The following is a 20056-nucleotide window of genomic DNA, read 5'->3' as shown; positions in this document are numbered from 1 at the left end:
TTTATTTCTCGTCGAATTGGCTTTTTTTATTTTTGAAAAATTTTACACTTTTTATTGAGCTATTTCGATTATAAATAGGAGACAAAAATGTCCAACAAATGTTCATAACGTTCATAATGCTCGTAATGGTTCTCCCACACTGGGCGCACTTATTCACGATCAAAAAATTCTATGAGAAGCTCAGGAAATAAAAATGTATGTAAGACATTTCTTCTCTAATGAACACAAGTTAAATTATAATCTATTGAAAATATTATTGTAAATATTACTTCACACGGGGGGCGAGAACCATACCGTTCTGCCCTAGGGATGGACAGAGGGCGCTACGAGTCCTTGTATAGATTACTCATATGAGATATAATTTCGACCTCGACAGCTGTGACCTGGGTGGCCGAGCGGATAAAGAGGCATTTCCCGCGATTGGAGAGTACGCTGGTTCGATTCCAGCCTCAGGCACCAGAGGACTTGATCACTTTTTCTTTCATATGTGTAATTTATTTCGGTTTTAAGACATTTTTTCTTCTCCGGAATTGAAAGAGCTCATGATTCAGTGAAATTTGTAGTAAGACCTGGCAGGCAATTATGGTCGCGCGATAAATGATAAAACATCGGGCCGTCCCTATCGCACTTACAAATAGTTACATGATTGCCCTGCTGAGGTGACGGAAAAAAGAAAACAAATGATAGCTCAACTCTACATCATACATATGTAGAGTTGAGCTATGCTTTGTTTTCTTTTTTTTGACAGCATATTTTCCGGAATAAACCTAATTCTCGAATAATACCTTTATATTTCAATTTATAAATTATCAGACTAATTTCTCGGATCTCGTAAAAACCTGTCAAAACTTTATGAAACTTCACTGCGGCAGCACTTCCAAATTATGAATTTTTTAAAGAGATTTCTGGTCGTCTTTTACAGTTCGGCTGTAACTTTTGTTCATTAATGCAGAACAAAAGAACTTCTGTCTCTCTCGTTAATTAACCAACTGTCTGTTTTGTTATTTATTTTGTAAGTTGTTTCAAGTATTAAAATAATACCTACCTTTTGTCAGTCTGGTCAGTCACCAGTTGACCACGAATGCTGTAAAGTGTCCGAAACGGCGGGATTAACTGTAAATTCATTATGATTGCCTGTGTGGTGACGGGTTAAGAATTTCACCACCCCCTTTCTTCCCGTGGGTGTCGTAGAAGGCGACTATGGGATATGGGTTAAATTGTGGCGTAGGCGAGAGGCTGGCAACCTGTCACTGCAATGTCACAGTTTCGTTTTCTTTCAACCCCTTATTTGCCAAGAGTGGCACTGAAGCTGTAGTAGTTTCATGTGTTCTGCCTACCCCTTTATGGGATACAGGCGTGATTGTATGTATGATTGTATGTCATTATGATATAATCCGTTTCCATAGTTTTATTTCATGAGTAACTATCGCGGTAACCGAACACAATAATAATAGACCCAGAGCCCAGGCCCGCCAGACCTTCCTCAAATTCTCAAGGATGAAACTTTGGGACAATGTAGAGTTCACATCGGCGTTTAATGTGTGCATATTTTCTAGTTCGGCCCATCGGCCAATTTTTTGCTATCAAGTGATGAAGGTGAAAAAAAAAAGTGCTTACTTTCCTTAAATTCTCAAGGCTGATTTTTATATATGTGTTAGAGCACGTTGTTAGAAATTGGTTATCATCAATGCCAGACCGTTTCCGCCGGCCATAACTTTTACCAGACGCGACAAAGTTGGCAAAAAACGACTCTAACTTACCTCATTTTCTCAAGCCTGATTTTGATATATGATACGCAGGGACCTATAACTAGACCGTTTGTAAGCAGCCAGACCAATCGGATGGACCCAACCATCCGCCAGACCGACTTAAAGTTTCGATATGAGCATTAGTAGAATTGAAATATTCCGGGTCTATAAAAGATAAAAACTTGAATTTTCTACATTAAGCTACGTGTATATTGTATACTTGACGTAATAAGCGACTTTCAAAAATTTTACTTCTAAGGAAATAAAAAAATGAAAGTTTATATGTGGTGCAAGATTAATTTGAGGAAGGTCTGGCGGGCCTGGGCTCTTGATCTATAACCTAAGATAATGAAGTACATTCTGCATCATTGGAAGTACCTAATACATAAAATATTAGTCCCTGGTTTTTAATACGTTCAGTAGAAATAACTGGATCGGTATTTAAAATAATTTTAATTTGGGGACAAGCTCAAAGTCAAATGGGTCACTTGGGTAACCTTATTGAAAAGGTTAGCAACCCTTGATCCAGCTTAAATCTTGAACTTTCTCTATTTTTAAACCCATCAGTACAAAGCCTACTTAAACAGACTTTTCCATAAATAGCTTTAACTTCTAAACATTTTATATAATATAGGCAGCATACTAGCAGACGAACCGCTTGATGGGAAGCAGTCATCGCCGCGCAAGGACATAAGCAACATCAGGGGAGCCACCTATGCGTTGCCGACCTTTGAGAACCCTAAATACCTGCTTCTTGAAGAACCCCATGTCATAGAGGGGAAACCTCAGAAGGTAGCTCATTCCATAACTTGCACGAATTGCACGATAAATACCTCAAGCCAAGTTGTCATAATTTAAGTTTAACCTAATATTCTTATATAACAGTGGGTGAGATAGTTCGTGGAAGCCGTTTAGCGGTGAGTCCTAATCTCTCGAGTGGGGTCAACGACCGGCTGAACGCATTAATTCAATTAAACAACACACTCATTATTTTCGCTCGTGGCGCACACTTTTTCTTAATTCGGCGGTTGGAAGTGAAAAATCAGTCGATTGTAAACATTTCGCTTGTCTTTTTAACTTTTGGCCGTCTGCGTTTATATTATACTAGCTTTTGTCCGCGGCTTCGCTCGCGTTAGAAAGATAAAAAAAGTAGCCTATGTCACTCTCCATCCCTTCAACTATCTCCACTTAAAAAATCACGACAATTCGTCGCTCCGTTTTGCCGTGAAGGACGGACAAACAAACAGACACAATAGTCTATATAAATAGCAGTTCAGTTTATTTTATTCAGTTCAATTTATTTTATTTTTCTTTTAGCCTCAGAAATGTGTATTTAAAATATTTCGGGTTCCTCGTGAATACTAAGAGCAATTCAATTTTTTATTTTCCACAGAAGTAACCTTCTTCTAAAATAGCATACTTACTTGACCCAAATAGGCGTCCGCTAAATGGATTATCAAACTTTAGCGTTTGACAAAGTAGCTACCGCAAAATGGCCGTTTTGGCTCCTTGGAAATTGTGTGAATGAAAATACGAGTATCATAAACTTTTTTTGAGGCCAATGGGCATTTTTAAAAATTGAGACCCGTAATTAGTGACAGTTGTTAACAAAGATTAACTAGATGTCAGTTTTGTGACGACTATTATTAAGCTGAAATTTCAATAAAAATGTTGCTTTTGTGTTAATTACATAAACTATAAGCAAAAATTTACATTTAGAGCATGGAAAAAGTTGACTGCTAGACAAATTTTATTTTTAGTTGTTTCAAAACTGACATCGAGTTATTAGGGTTCCGTACCTCAAAGAGGAAAAACGGAACCCTTATAGGATCACTCGCGTGTCTGTCTGTCCCTCTGTCACAGCCGATTTCTCCGAAACTACTTGACCGATTTACTTGAAATTTGGCACACGTATGTAAACCTGTGGCCCAAAGACGGACATGTAATTTAATTAAATGAAATTTAATCACAGGGGTCACTTTTGGGGGGTAAAATTGAAAATTAAAAATCAAAGTTAATAAAACTATATTGTGTTACATATCAAATGAAAGAGCATTTTACCAGCATCTGAAATATATTTTTTTTATATTTTTTGTTTCGGTAATTTAGAAATAATTTAAGAAAATAAGCAAAAAATGACCATTCCCCCCCCTTATCTCCGAAACTACTTAGCGTAAAATTTTCAAAAAAATACACGAGATAGCCCTCTACCTGTAGATTACAGGAAAACCTATTAGAAATCTACAGCCAAGCGTAAGTCGAACTTAAGAGAAAAAAACTCAGATACGAATTTCACTCACTGCCGCTGCAAGTAGTTACTAAACGTCTTAAAATTGTGTAGGCGCGTTGGACAGGTACAAAAGAAATTAATTTCTGTTTCGCTTTGTTTCAGAAATTGTTAAAAAAAAATTCATTTTCCAAAATGACTTAAGTTCCTACTAAAAAGGAGGCGCTTAAGACCGTTTAGAACTTCACTGACCATAATATTGCCCACATAGGTCCAAAAAAAGGTGTATACACCGTGTTTCACATAACACTAAAAACCTGAAAACAGTTTGTTCAGAATCGAGAGTAGAATCGATTGAGCTATATCTTGATGGGGGTAATATTTTTATTTAAATTAGTATTATTAATTATTTTTTACGTGCCCATTCTATTGTACTCGTAATACAACATTGTGTATATCGCATTGCTAGAGGTTGTTTACCTTTTTTCAGTATTTAGGGGTATTAATACTGGCCGGTTACTTGGACGATTATTTTTTCCGCTACTAGTTTGACGTTGTTTGTCAGTTTAATCTTAATGTTTATCATAAGTCATAACAAATTGAACTCGTACCTAATTACAACCTTGTCATTTTGAATATGGAGTTTATTTGCTTACTGCGATTACCTGTCCAATTTGAAGTTTACTGTGACAAAGCTTTAAAGTGTTTTACAGTGACATCTTAGCTGTCTATTGGTAAACCTTATGTCGTTGCAGTAACGTACACAAATAAATAGTGTTATGGTTTATTATGGTAGTTAGCAATTATTTTATTGAGTGTAGAGCTAAAAGTCAAGTAGAGCTGTACAGAAAATTAAAAATTCAATTAAAAAAAAAGTAACGATCAGATTAAAAGATGAATACTCTAGATGAATTTAAAAAAATAAAAATCAGTTGGGGTGTCTGAGGTTTTGAGTGATACCGGAAACACCGTGTATATACGAAAACAAAAAAATTGTGCCACCGACAACCAAAATCTGAAGTCCATTTTGCTCTATCTCTTATCGTTTCCGAAATATACGAAATTGAAAATACGAAATTTAGTGTACGTTGCTATCACATTTCGTCAGGCGCTCATGACCTGTTTGTATGGAAATGTCGAAATCCGACTCGCACTTGACCAATTTTCATAGAAAGTTGTGTTTTATTATAGTTTTGAAGGAGGTTTCTTGTTTTTAACCACCAACGCAAAAACGACGGAGTGTTATAATAATAATAGGTTTGACGCTTGACATGTCTGTCTGTCTGTGGCATCATAGCTCCCGAACGAATCAATCGATTTTGATTTAGTTTTTAATGTTTAAGGTGAATTCGTCGAGAGTTTTTTTTGTAACACGTAGGTGGCAAACAGGCATACGGTCCACCTGATGGAAAGCGGTCACTGTAACCTATAGACGCCTGCCACTCAAGGAGTGGCACATGTGCGTTGCCGACTCATTAGAAACTTGTACAAACCTGTAGTTAGAAGGGGCCTGGGTGCCGACGACTCAAAGGTCAATCTATTGTCCTAATTACTTCCGTAGGTCCTCCCGTCGTCAGCATACCGCACCCTCGTTGAGCTCTGGCTGCCTTACTTACCGGCAGGAACACAACATTGAGTAAGGTCTAGTGCTACTTGACTGCGGTATTTTGTAAAGCGGAGGTACTTCCCCAGTTAGAGTCTGCTCTACCTTAGAGTATATTCAATTTAGTATTAGAGTTATCAGTCAAGAAATTCAAATGCATGCGATCAAATATATTGAAAGAGGCGCATTCCTAGCACACAGTCTTAGCTCGTGTAGGTGAACGTACTATGCCTGTATGAGTGAAATATGACAGGTCGAATGTTCGTGTTATTGACAGGCGGTAACTGTGAGGTAACCGAGAGGGGGTTGGCGGCATTTTCAGCGGGGAGCGGGGTGGCCATACTGTACGATAGTACTCTTTATTATTAGATCAGTCAATGAATGCTCAAAAGGGGGGTCTAGGTGGAATGGCCGAAAGCATGCAGAAAGTTTCACTACGGGATGTTGTTAGGGGTAGTCAGGAGACATACATACTAAAAGTCCTCGGACTTTGGACGTGAGCTCGAAGAGGGGGGGATGAAAAAGGTCCCATTTTTTGGTTTTTTGCTCATATTTCAAAAACTATGCGTCATACGAAATTTTGGTTTACTACATTTCGAAAGCTTATAAAATTCTCTATAACTTTGTTCTGGAAACTTTTTTTCTATTCTTAACCATTATCTAGGTATGAGCTCCTAAAAACTGTTAATTTTTTAAAAATAGTTTTCCCCCCACTTTTTGCTTCATACATTGTTCCATATCTTGAAAAATATTTATCTTAGACAAATGTTTTCTTAAAAAATCTTGTAGATCATTCAAATACCTTTCATAATATGTAGACATATGCTTCTGTGTCATGTACTGTTGAATAATTATACGACTTTAAAACGAAATTAAACAACAAATGTATATGTGATAAACGTGTAAAATATGTATTTCATGAACATGATTGTATTACGATGCTGTATAAATGCATTCACACAACAGGTAACGATACAATTAGCTGTCCATAAAGGCCTTCTCACACCCACATCTACCACTACTACAATCTGGCCCCGTAGCCGAATGGCATTTCTCCGACACCAAACGAAAGCGATACGCCGCTGGCTCTGTCGCGCCAATACGCAAGCGCGATAGAGATAGATATCTACTAGCGCTTCGTTTCGTGAGCGTTTCGTGAGCGATTGTGCCATTCAGCTAGCCACCCTGTAGTCCACCGGCAAAATATTAACACTTTCGAAACCGGGCTCTACGCGGCGCTACGACATTTTCGCTACATACGGGGAAACCCATGTAATCGGCTACGCTTCTACGAGCGGTGTGCCCGACAGTCGGGTTCTTGGTAGCGAAAGTGTTAACTTTAGTATTTCTTCCGAAGCAGCTGGTACCTACTTTGGTTTGCAGTTTGCACAGGAATCAGTAAGTTGCTTTCGTTCCGTGCCCATCCCCATTCATCATCCTCCTTGCGTTATCCCGGCATTTGCCACGGCTCTCATGGGAGCCTGGGGTCCACTTTGACAACTAATCCCAAGATTTGGCGTAGGCACTAGTTTTACGAAAGCGACTGCCTTCTGACTTTCCAACCCGAAACTAGGACTTGGAATTAGTCCGGTTTCCTCACGATGTTTTCCTTCACCGAACAGCGACTGGCAAATATCAAATGACATTTCGCACATAAGTTCAGAAAAAAGTCATTGGTAAGAGCCGGGTTTGAACCCGCTACCTCCGGACCGAAAGTCAACGACACTCCCAGGATAAATGAAGACACTGATGATAACGGCGGGGAGGATATTGTCTAAGATACAGTTGTCACATCTCATCCAGATGACATGGAAGAAACAGTTTCAATTTGTTTAATTTATTTGGGACAACAAACACAGTAACACACAAGGTTATAATAGAGAATTGCAGAGTTGACAGTAGTAAGGTGTGAGACGAATTTCGCTTTCAGAAACGAGCTGTCAGAAACGACCTGTACACACTCCGCCCAAAGAACTCTTTAAAAAATAAGAATCTTTACACTGCCTGCAATAGTTATCATGCAGGTAGCCATTTATGTAAGACAGAACTTGGCAGCATACAAAACTGTACTATTATATATTCTGTGACAAAACTAACAACATGTATTCCAAGTACAACATATTTTTTGATGAATACTTTTGCATGTTAAATTGTATCTTGTTATTTAATGCATGTTAATTATAAGATGTAATGTTTTGAAAAGAAGTTGCCCGCCGAGTTTCTTGCCGGTCCCATAGTGGATACCCCCCTCCCAACTGAGGGGGGACTGAAATCTTCTCGAGGCTGAGGCGTAGGGTTAGAGCCGGCGTAGCTTTATTTGACGTTCATATGCGCATTGTAATATGCCTACTTGAAAAATAAATATTTCATTTTCATTTTTCAACACTCGAAATGCCGGAAAGTTAGTAGGTATCGACCGTAAATTGGCGAAATCCAACAAATTAACACATGTGATGGACCCTGCCGTCTACAATAAATTGCCGCAATATGTGGTTGAAGCGCCTAGTGTGTCGAACTTTAAGTATCGTTTAAAAAATTGGCTGGTCGAGCACCCGTTCTACACTTAAATATGACAATTTTTTTATTACCTAATTAGAAAAAAATATTTGTGCATTTTTTATGTGAATATTGCCTAACTTTTTGTAATTTCAATCTTTTGTCTATTTATTCTCTAAGTATTATTCTTGTATGAATATTTTTTTTTTAATCAAATCTTGACGTGTAAAATGGCGTTACAAATAAATGAATATGAGTATGAGTAGTATGATTATTTTAACCATTGAAACGTTTGCACGGAACCCTCGGTGGGCGAGTCCGACTCGCACTTGGCCGGTTTTTTTTGTTAACAACTGTCACTAATTTTGGGTTCCAATTTCTGGAAATGCCCCAATACGCCATCCTCGTACTATTTGACAGCTATAAACTGTCAAATAAGGATGGTGCAGCCACACTGGCTGTTATAAATGTTATATTTATAATAGCCCAGTGTGGGAGCACCATGACGATAATCCTCTAAATCCATCCATTTTATTTGCACGTATCCAGGGACAAATGCGCACGATGAATCCCCGAACATGCTCGCAATTAAATCCAGCAAGGACCGCTTTAAAAGAGTTATTGGGCTCTTGCCTCTAGTTGCACCCGTTTGTTAGTTCTGTTACTGCATACCGGAAGGTTTTGTGCATCTGCATTGTTACATGGCTCTTCTCTTTTTTGAATGCGAGGTTCAGATACGGGTATTCGGATCGGATCTCGAATGAAAGAAAGAAAATTGGGGGCCAGATGGTGTATAGTTTTGCGCATCGTTCTTGTACTCTTTGGGATGCGAATTTGGTTCGGATAGGGGTATTTCGCTCTTGTAAGAAAGAAAATAAATTATGGCTCGAGCGACTTTTGGGATACGAATTTGGTTCAGCTATGTGAGTTTCATCATCATCCTCCTTGCGTTATCCCGGCATTTGCCGCGGCTCATGGGAGCCTGGGGTCCGCTGTGACAAGTAATCCCAAGCTTTGGCGTAGGCACTAGTTTTACGAAAGCAACTGCCATCTGACCTTCCAACCCAAAGGGTAACTAGGCCTTATTGGAATTAGTCCGGTTTCCTCACGATGTTTTCCTTCACCGAAAAGCGACTGGCAAATATCAAATGATATTTCGCAGATCAGTTTGGCATTCATAATTAGAAATGGAATTGAGTGACTTTGATTCCAATACAGTCTCAACAAAAAGAGTAGAAATTAAAATGTGGCAACATCTTAGTATCGTCATGGGCGGTTCACTCCGCGATTCTATCGCCGCGCTACAAGTACATGCTGGCGGCCGCGAGTTCGCGGCCTACTCAGGGGTGGCGCGCGTTCTCACGGAACGCACGTTCGCATTTTCTATTGTTACTTTATGTCGCAAGATTTTTTAAAGTTCATAGGCGATGTCCGCGTGTGGAATGTCTAATGATGCTTAGTTAAATTAGACATCATTAATAAAATAAATACCATAGGACATTCTTACACATATCTACTATTGATTAAGTCCAACGGAAAAGTTGCATAAGGCTTGTGATGTTGGAGCTTAAACTAATATATAAATACTGTATTTATGCCTAGAAACTACCCAAGATTTGACTATAATTAGTATAACATTTTTTCCGAGTATTAATTAGTTTTAATCCATAGGCAACCCTATAGCCGATCGCGGCGCACGTGCGGCACGTTTCTTTGTTAGAATTTTGTAGGCATTTTAAAAGGCGGCATTTCGTGAACATCAAAGCAGTGGGCCTTCTGTACTTGTACTATTATATATTCTGTGGTATCGTCCCGTTTTCTCACACATATTGATTTAAAAGGGATGACACTACAATGGTGACACTTTTTAATTTCTAGTCTTTTTGATCAGTCTGTACTTGATGAATTGAACGTATGTATAAGGTTATTAAGGTCAGGTAATACATTTGCGCGAATAAGAGTAGATTTTACTTGTAAAATTACAAAGAAATTACAAATATTTACTAACTCAAGGTTATAAGTGTATAAGTCTAAGTGTAACAGTTGTAATCATAGATGTTAATGGATCAACAAGTATTTTTCTGTTTATAACTTACGGTTGTTAATCCCTTATAGATTGAACTCGTGTGTCGCCAGGGGCGTTGATCTTACCTGCTTTCTTAGTAAATAGTGGCAGTTTTATACTGCTCAGTAACATAGGAAAACACATTGTACCAAGTTTATAAATATACCGTACGTTTATATACAATACATTTAATGACTCCTAACAGTGTTGATTCACCGAATAAAAATAGTGCGGCTACGAGGCAGAACGGATAAATATGACTGAAACAGACTGACTTATTATGCTTTAGAAAGTTAATTGGAATACTACGGTGAGTAACTCGACTGAACACAAACAAAATTATAGATTTTCCTTGTTGACTGCTATTATTATCAACTATAGATGAAAGTATTTCTATTAAGTATACATATGTTATGATATTTCAATATTATGACGTATTTAAGTTAAAATTTTGGTTAAACATCAAAAATGTCTTCTATTATACCTATACGATATGGAACTAGTTCATTATGAGAATTTTGGAAAAACGTAACATCCGATCCGTATCGTAATTATATATGAAAGAAAGAAAATTAAAACTCGAATCAGAACCTTTAGACCTATAATTTGGTAATGACGTCCAAGTTGCGGAAAGTTACAAAAAAATTGCAAAGGTCTCGAAAGTTCCAAAGAAAATAAGAAAACTTGCCTTATGGAAAGAGAAAATGTCGATAAGTAAGAAGAGAAATGTAAAAACTTCGCTATTTTGAAAACTCTCGGCTATTAGTACTAAGATGAGGATATAAATAAATATGTTTGCGTATGCAAAGCTTAGTTATGTAATAATTTACCCACTCCACAATTCCACACATGAATCTGAACAATATAAATCCGCCGGGCAGTCTTATCACTCGTCCTGAATGAGGCTTTGCCTAAGCCAGGTCCTGCCAGACCGCTCACTTGTCCTGAGTTTACCCGTTGTGTTGGATTTCCGACGGTTTACCGTTTGTCGGATTTCGTACCCGTTCTAATATAAACTGAGAAATCATTGTTCTTAAAATAGTTAAAATACGAAGCAAGCTAGCAGAGACGTATAGCTTTGCTTGCCTAAAGGGCTCAGAGCACTTTTTACATTATCAGATTCGATATCGGATGTAGGAAGAATGTCAATGCTGACGCCTTTAACATATAGGATATTGGTCCTACAATTCCTACATATGACATCGGATCAGATAATGTCAGCTCTGTTAAGCTTCAAGTGGAATAAGGACATTTCATTATTTTAAGGTTTGTTAGAACTACTCTCACACCTCGCATTACACCTCTGTTCCTAATTATTTTAAGGTTTGTTAGAACTACTCTCAGACCTCGCATTACACCTCTGTTCCTAATACCCAGGACCAGTACAATGACACCAATGACTAGTCATTGCACTTAACCAAATTAATAAAATAATATTACATAATCCCGCTCTTGACATTTTCTCGCAGAGCCTAAGGTCCTAGCCACTGCAGCCCGCTACCTCAAGTCCATATCCACTCCCACATCTATTAATATTAATTGATTTTAGTTATAAGCTTATTGTTAGTTTAAAGTGTTTGTAACCCATAACTTGCATGCCTGGATTATCTGTAAATGTAGGTTGGTTATAGTATTTTATGCAACTGGTGGTTAAAAGAGGTCAAAAAAGGTGAGTGGCGTGGGTAACAATTTGAGGCGAAGCCGAAAATTGTTAATAAAGACGCCACGAGCATTTTTTGACTCAGTTAAACACCGTTGCATACAATACTTTTTCTACGACCAAGCACTTATTTTGAAAGAAAATTATAAATCAACAAATACCTACTTTCAGTCATCTTAGTTATCTAGTGGACCGCCTACCATTTTGAATATGCAGTTTGAGTGCAAACATGAAAATAAAACTGTCTATGGTATGGTTCTTTGAAGCCTGGCCACTAAGACGAATCGAGCCGAGTTGAATCGAGTTCTCATACATTTGAATGCGATTCGACGCGTCGCCAATGAACGCAGCAGAAAACGAAGGAGTCTCGACTCTGCGAATTGGTTTGTTAAGTTGGTAGCAATGTATTTACTGAACTGTAACAGCTATATCGTGCTACTTCTACTAAATGTTTTCAGGGTATAGACTAGATAGACTTGTCCTGACATCTTTTATGTAGGGTTTTTAAGTTCTATGCACGACCTTGTAACTCACGAATAACAGTACGGGAGTAGAAAAAATAAATAATAATAATACTTTTCATCGGAAATTTCACCGAGAATGTGTCCTTTTACTTTTTACAGATGAAGCAAAAGGACTCCTTAAGCATGGAACGCTATATATCAAATGGTAATAGAAAAAGTCTCGTCAAAATGACATCTCCAATTTAACCACTTGAAACTACACACCATTAAGAAAATCTCCCCGCTCATCCTAAAAACATCCGAACCTACTCTCAAAATACAAAAGCACTCCATAACGATTTAGAAACAATACCCGGCCAAAGCCTTTCCGAATCCCGAAACCTCAAAAAGAAACGCCATTGTGGTGCTCCCACACTGGCTGATATAAGTTTTATATAACACGGTGTAATAGGGACGGGACCATTGACATTACGCTCTCCCTGACACACCGTGCTATGTAACGTTTATATCAGCCAGCAACAACATTCATATTTTTTCTTCCCGTGGGTGTCGTAGAAGTCGACTGTTGAATATCCTAGTGAGTATTTTATTCTTTGGATATGGGTTAAAATGTGGCGTAGGCGAGACGCTGGCAACAGTGGCAACCTGTCACTGCAATGTCACAATTTCGTTTTTTAACCCCCTTAGTTGTTTGGCAAAAGTGGCACTGAAACTTGAGTAGTTCTATGTGCACTGCATACCCCTTTATGTGAATACATGCGTGATTATATGTATGTATCAGCCAGTGTGGGTGCACCATTACAACCGCAACCCCGGCATTCCCGGCAATGTCGAATATTCCCCGAAAATGGCCGAAAATTTATTTAAATCCAGAATATTCTCTTTGTTTTACGCCAACGCCTGGCGGTAATTAAAAACTGTAGGTACTCTTTCACTTTTCTCGATTTAATCCTCCTTTGAACAAAGCCGGGATAGTTTGGGCAGATTTACAAAGGTCAGAGGAGGTAATCCTAAAATGCGACATTTCCCGTTTGCATTTGGATTCTTTTTCCGTATGCTTTGTATCTCTCTGCACCAGCGTGTATAGAGTATGGACTTTAAACAGTCCAGAAAATAGTAGCGGATATCTCAGTCTAGTTGGTATTTTTTGTTTTCGCTACAGAAGTATTTTTGTTAGTATTTTTTTGCTTCATTGCTGCGTCCAGAAGAACACGGCATGGTAAACGGGAGCGTTCCATCCTGTACACAATTAATTGCACGTGCCCCAGTCAACGCAGTACAGTATCTTACTTTATTATTCATACAGAGACTCTCGCTATACTTTCACCATTTTTACATTGTTCAAAGAAATTTCAAACCCCAAGAATAAAATGAGCTATCTCAGTCGACACAGCTTCACCGATCCCAGAAAACTACGTCCAAGTCCCTAAGTAAAAGCAAAACGAAAATACCAAAAAAGCTAACAGTTTAAACGATGCTGGAATTTCTCAGGACGGTAATTCTCTAAGGACTTGTATTTAAATTGAAAATGTACTTGGACAGTTTGACCGCGCTGACTTAACGTCTTTTAAAGTAGGCGACAGACTGAGCTTCGATTTAGATAAACGGGAATCTCAGGGGTTAATGTTTTTAGATAATGTAAAACCTATAACGTTATTTAAGAATGAATGTAGTCTAAACTAAACATACTACTTTTATATGATCGCTTTCGTTTTAAATCATTCCAAAAATACACATCGTGGTATATTTTTGTTGCATGCGTTTTATAGCTGCTTTAATTTCGTCTGGCATATCAGAGATAAAAATAATGCAACATGTGTGGTCAACTGGTCATATATGCCCTATAACGGATATAACTTTACTTGCATGGTATATATGACCAGTTGACAAGTTCCACGTCGGTGGCAAACAGGCTTACGATCCGCCTGATGGAAAGCGGTCACCGTAACCTATGGACGCCTGCAACTCAAGGGGTGTAAGTTACGTAATTTGGGTGTATCTATTAATACAAACGCCGCCGCCACATTTTTGGAGTAACTGCAAGCTAAATTCATTAAATTATAATTTTAAGTACTTTACCGACCTTCACACTCACTTGTTAATGTGTGCCGAAATTAGGTAGTCTGCGATTAAATCAACACCATCACGCAATATCAGTGCTCGCCTGCTCGGGTTATAAAATGTTCAGGTATCTAATCTGATGGTATTGTTCTACTTTAACGGCTATGTATAATATAATAGGTATGTATAAGGCTAGTTGTAGTACTTGTAGTTAATCTATAGCAAAATACATACCCAATTGAAATATCACATATAAAACATATATTGCATGCTGTTATTCAAATGTCTTACTAATTTATATTCGAATTACATTCTCTAAAAAAAAAATAATAATAATTAATTAATATTTATCAATAAATTTAATTAACGAAATTTTTGTTATGTACAACAAAGCATGTTAGTTAAAAAATAAAAATAAAAAAGTCAAATTATTTATGTAAAAAAAAAAAAATCTGTATGGAATATAATAAAGCTTTATTCATTCATTCAGTTGTTTAGGTTCACTTCACAAACTCTCGGTTATGCTGCATTAAGTAGAATAGAATGAACAAATCTCAAAAGATTTACATCACATACAGATAAGAGCCTACTTCTTGAGCGCTCGTGTAGGGTTTGTATAATATGTATAGGACTGACCCACGACGTTTCTTTGATCTATGCAGTGTCCAACTCATTGATGATTTTCCGCTTGGTGGTCACAGAGAGACAACACTAGTATTCTCGTATCATTAATAACATCAGCATCCCTTTAATGAGTGATATGTTGAACTACATTTTATATCCTGCAAAATTTGTGTGCCAAACTAAGATATTATCGATGTTATCTTTACTATCGGCATTATCTTTCATTTACAATAAGTACCTACAGCCTGTGAATTTCAAAAAGGCCATCGAGTGAACCAAACCAAGTAAACTCGGACGTAATTGTAAAGTGGACACTGACTTAGCTCTAAAATCCGAAGGACCTTAAATATGAATTATGATTTTATGAAAGCTCACGCACTGTAGCTAAAACCTTTTGAGAGTATGTCGATTACCCAATAATAAAATTGGCACACAGAAGCAAAATTCGACGCAAAAATTGAAGCGAACGAAGCCAAAATCCTTATATAAAACATTTTTTCCACCTTCTACAACATTCGAAGTCAGAACTTATGATTTTATATCTCCATAGGGACGGAGTAAAGTAGGCTACCTAGGCGTTCTACTTGGCAGCAGTAGCCATTATTGCCTGCGTCGATTTTTACGATCTGCTGTATCACTGTTCTTAGCCGCATTATGACGATTCTGAATATTTGTTTTCTATTTTTGTAGTGTCGCAGTATTTGAATCTTCGTTTACTTCGCTGAGAACCCATAGAATAAAGGGCCGTGTCATATGATGGTTGAAAAATCACTCAAGGGTAAACCAACTGCATCTTGAGTACTGGGTAAATTCGAACAAGGAAGATTATATGATATCCAACAACAGATCCTCGATGCCAATAGTTCTCAAAGAAACAAAACGATATTTAATCATCTTATTGGATACACCGGATAGGGACAATTTAGAGTTTGACAATAATGCTTCAAACGCATTTGTCACAATCGCACTGATTGCAAAGACCAGTGCAAAGAGACGATTTATTTCAGGTCCCCAAAAATTTCTTGTACATTTCATCATTCAATGCTTGACACCAATCCAAAACAAGTTCGGAAACTTCAAAGCTGAGCAAAATATTACAGAATCCAATCCGAAAACTTGAAACTCCTTTCCCAAATTCCCGAGTACTTGACAAAGTATTTCTACGCATTGCGCATTCGTTTCTCATTGTTTTCCTCTTTTGAACCGAAAGCAATCGTGCTAACTTCCACACAGGCAATAAATTATGTCTAACGGACGAGGGTGCCTTGACTTGCTAACACTTGGTTGTACTTGACAACATTTGGCCGCAACTTGGTTGGCAATGCTCCTAGAGTCCTAGACGTTGCAATCTGTGAAGTAGTTGATAGAATTATCGAACTTGTAGAAGCTTAGGTACTGTAATGTACTCCATGATGTATTGTAGCTTCAATTTTGAGTAAAATGTCTAGTGAATGTGACTGCATAAATATCAGATGGTTCTTGAAATAATATTTTGTCAGATATTTTTGCGGCTTTCTTCTTTTTACGCGATGTTGTTACCGGTAACTGTACAATGTGAATCAGATATTCATCATATAGCATTAGCTTCTCGTCTCCTTTTATTACGTATACTCAAAGTCTCTTTGGGACATGAATCAATTTAATACACATTTCGAGCTTTTACTCTCCTTTCACACTAATTAGATGTTTAATATTTCATTAATTACGTAACTTTTCATCTGAAACAAAAACTTTTCTCCGAGACTCAACTCGTGATTTTCTATAGCGAGAGGGTCCTATGCTCATTGCATAAGGATTTTTTGTAGTCAACACTATGGATAATTTCATGATTTTTTTAATGATATGCAGCAAACAACCAGACCAGCTGCCTGGTGGAAATCAGTCATCACCGCCCATGGGCAATTGGACATAAGCAATATCAGAGGAGCTACTTATGCGTTGCTGAACTTTGAGAACCCAATAATCATGGACAGAATCCAATGGAACTGGACTTATCGCTGAAAAACCTCCTGACTCAACTCAATAGGCCCTAAAACTTGTACCTATCATATGTTTATACCATAAGGCTGGAACCCAATGACGCAAAACGACTTTTTTCGCAAGTAAAACGCCTCTTAATGACGTCATAATAAAGTTAGTACCAATCTATTACGTAAAAAGCTCCACCTACTGCCTTTAATCTCGAGGTAGACAATAAATTAGGTAAGCTACACGCGAGGCTAGGGTGCTTACAGACTAAAAGACTTGGCAGCGTTCCTTCCAGGCTTCATTTACGGCCTCATGAGCACGTAATAGAATTACCGAGCCTGAGAGTCTTGTGTAAACTAAAGGAATCTAATTTTTGGGAAGCTAAGTCGATTTTTAATCGTTTATATACTTTTAAGAACGATTATGAGTTGTAATTGGCCATCGATGTCAATTCTTGAAAGGCTCTTCAAACCACTCAGTCGTTAATGTCGTGATTTTTGCAAAACGTTCCACATTGTTTGGCTATTATAAAATTTTACATAATATCATCATCTTCAATCATGATATTGATAGTATTCTATCATGTTGTTTTTGTCACATCACACGATATTATGAATAGGTATAACATTTTAAGTATGACTGTCAGTGTGGTTTCCACTTTCAGTACGAGTTTAAAATGTTTCATCGTGATTACCTTTTTGATTTTTATTGAGATCCCATCATGATCACGGGAAACTGAAGAACGTCGAAATATTGAGACCTCAATATCTTATACCTTTAAGCGAGCAATTCTTGTATATTTATTTATTTATATATACCGACGATCTCGGAAACCGCTCTAACGATTTCGCTGAAATGAAATGAAACGATTTCGGGGGTGAAAAATCGACCTAGCTTAGCCTTAGATCCCGGAAAACGCGAATGTTCGAGATTTCATCGAACGTTTTTCTTTCGCGTTAGTAAACGCAAAATATGGTCGTTAATTTCGCCGACTGCGCATCGGCTGTAAGAGGTCGGTCTAATGTTCGCAAGCACATCGCAGGTGTCAGGGTTTCGAATCCCGGCCAGAAATAAAGTTTTTGTTTTTGTATTTATAAATGTTTTTTTTTTTAATCTAAAGACGTGGTATAATAAATACTGTAAGACTAATTATACTTAAATTAAATAGATAATCCGATCAAAAAGCCATTTCTGGCTTAGCAGTTAACACGAAACTTTAAGTTAAGATTTAGTACAGTATCAAAAAGGTTTTTCAGTATATTTGTAGTTCGAAGTTCTGATTTATTCATGTAGCTTTCCAACAGAGAAGATTTCTTAAGTTTCATGTGAAGATGGAGCAAGTGTGATCCTTATGTAGATTTATGGTGCTGCCACACTGGCTGTTATAAATGTTATATATAACATTTTGTGACAGGGAGAGCGATGTCGCATAATGTTATATAACATTTTTAACAGCCAGTGTGGGAGCACCATTAGTCCATGTACTGCTGCTGGAAAACCACAAACGTTTCAAGAATAATTATTAATGAAACGATATAACAAATAGATACAAGCTTATCTCTTCAACAATCATTTTGTAAATGTTACAATTATTTAGATATCCCTCAATCTTTTGTATTTCTTTTATTGCGGTATATTTAACAATAAATCAAGTGAAACAATAAATCTCTCAGGCAACCCTCCCGCGTTTGTAACCAAAGATCTCGTTAGCAGTTAAACGATACGGTAGCATTAAATATATAGCGCTATAAACTGAAGCTATTGTTCTACCCTGTAAGCATTGTCAAATATGTGGCTTTACCTTTTAAAAGGATCCATCCCCTTTAACTACACTAAGAATCTTTTCATCTAGAATTTCAACAGATATTCGTCCTTATAGCAGATGCAGAAGAAATACCCTTTTACGTGTGGAATGCCACAAATATTGCCCATCGCTGTTTTATTTTACGGGCCGATGAAAGTCGGGCAGTTGATGTTACCGTAGAAAGTGCAGACGTTTTGAACACAGTTTAATACGTAAAAAACGTTTGATGTCTGAATTATTTATAAAGTAGGTAGGTATAAACATATCTAAATAGCTTGCCAATCTTCGTAGAGCCGTCTAGTTCACAAATGTTTCTGAATATGTAAATATTTGATAACATATACATATACTACTATATAATTAAGTATAGTTAAATTGATTTAGATTGGTAGTTCGACAATAAGTATGTTAATTAAACTAAAAGTGAACAAGAGAAGGAAAACCATTTTGTTGTTCATTAAAGTTTCAACAAAATTTGCCAATTGAGGTTAAATAGTAGCGTTAAATTATTCGCGATTACTGCTCTAACTACAATACTTGCTAAGCAAGGACATAATATTTAATAACCATTTAATAATTAACTCCAATAAAAAGTTCGTAAAAAGACGCAATTTGCTCAATGGCAAATGTTTTAAACAGTTACGCAATCTGCCTCAAGTTTTTCCTTAAAAATAACTCCTATTTTCTTTAACAACGTTGTAAAATACAAGAATTTAATGCCCGAAGCGCCTGTATCAATCGCTCGGCTCCTTTCAGCTACTGTTTTACACCCGACGTGAAAACAAATTCGAACGCGTCCAATCGATTTTCGACTTAGTGGCCTCGGCTTTCGCCGACACAGAATTACGTAGAAATTACACAGAATAAAGGTAGGAATATATACTACTCACCTGGCCAGCATGGAGGACGTCCAAAAATATGGTAAAAACACTAATAAAAAGCACGGCGCGCGACATTATTGCGGCCGCGAGGAGCGTTCCGTTGCCAAACTGCCGACTGGCGTTCAAGTCTGACGCGAGAAACCTGCGTACTAACGACGGTACAGCACCATGCCGTACCCGTACCTAGCGTCGTATAGATCGACCCTCCGGGAGAGAGAGGGACGGGGCACGCACGCCTTAGGAGGGAAAGAGACGCACGTGGGAGTATAACGCACGCGCACTACAACTATACCCGAATGTTGTCTTCGTCTGGCTTTGTCCGGATTTCCCGATGATGATGCATCAGTTTTTGACAAGCAATGCGAATTTCGAGTGTGATAGAGTACCCACAGGATTAATTGATAGCGACGTGTTCGCTGGTCTCACTGCCCACTAACTGCAGGACAGCGGACGGA

At 37.7% G+C, this 20056-nt stretch overlaps 1 protein-coding gene across 1 annotated transcript in view; it reads right to left on the bottom strand.

The window, feature by feature from the left end:
* Positions 1 to 19747, bottom strand: part of LOC125235229 (amyloid-beta-like protein) — a 349914-nt gene extending 330167 nt beyond the window's left edge. The window contains exon 1 of the mRNA XM_048141716.1: positions 19611 to 19747. Coding sequence (XP_047997673.1) covers positions 19611 to 19676 — 66 coding nt within the window. The 5' untranslated portion in view covers positions 19677 to 19747. The remainder of the gene's footprint in view (positions 1 to 19610) is intronic.
* Between the last annotated feature and the right edge of the window lie 309 nt (positions 19748 to 20056).

The sequence above is a fragment of the Leguminivora glycinivorella genome, chromosome 17, assembly GCF_023078275.1.
Source record: "Leguminivora glycinivorella isolate SPB_JAAS2020 chromosome 17, LegGlyc_1.1, whole genome shotgun sequence".
NCBI classification, from domain to species: Eukaryota; Metazoa; Arthropoda; class Insecta; order Lepidoptera; family Tortricidae; genus Leguminivora; species Leguminivora glycinivorella.
The sequence above is the reverse complement of the archived record's forward strand: the minus strand, read 5'-3'. Positions and strand labels throughout refer to the sequence as shown.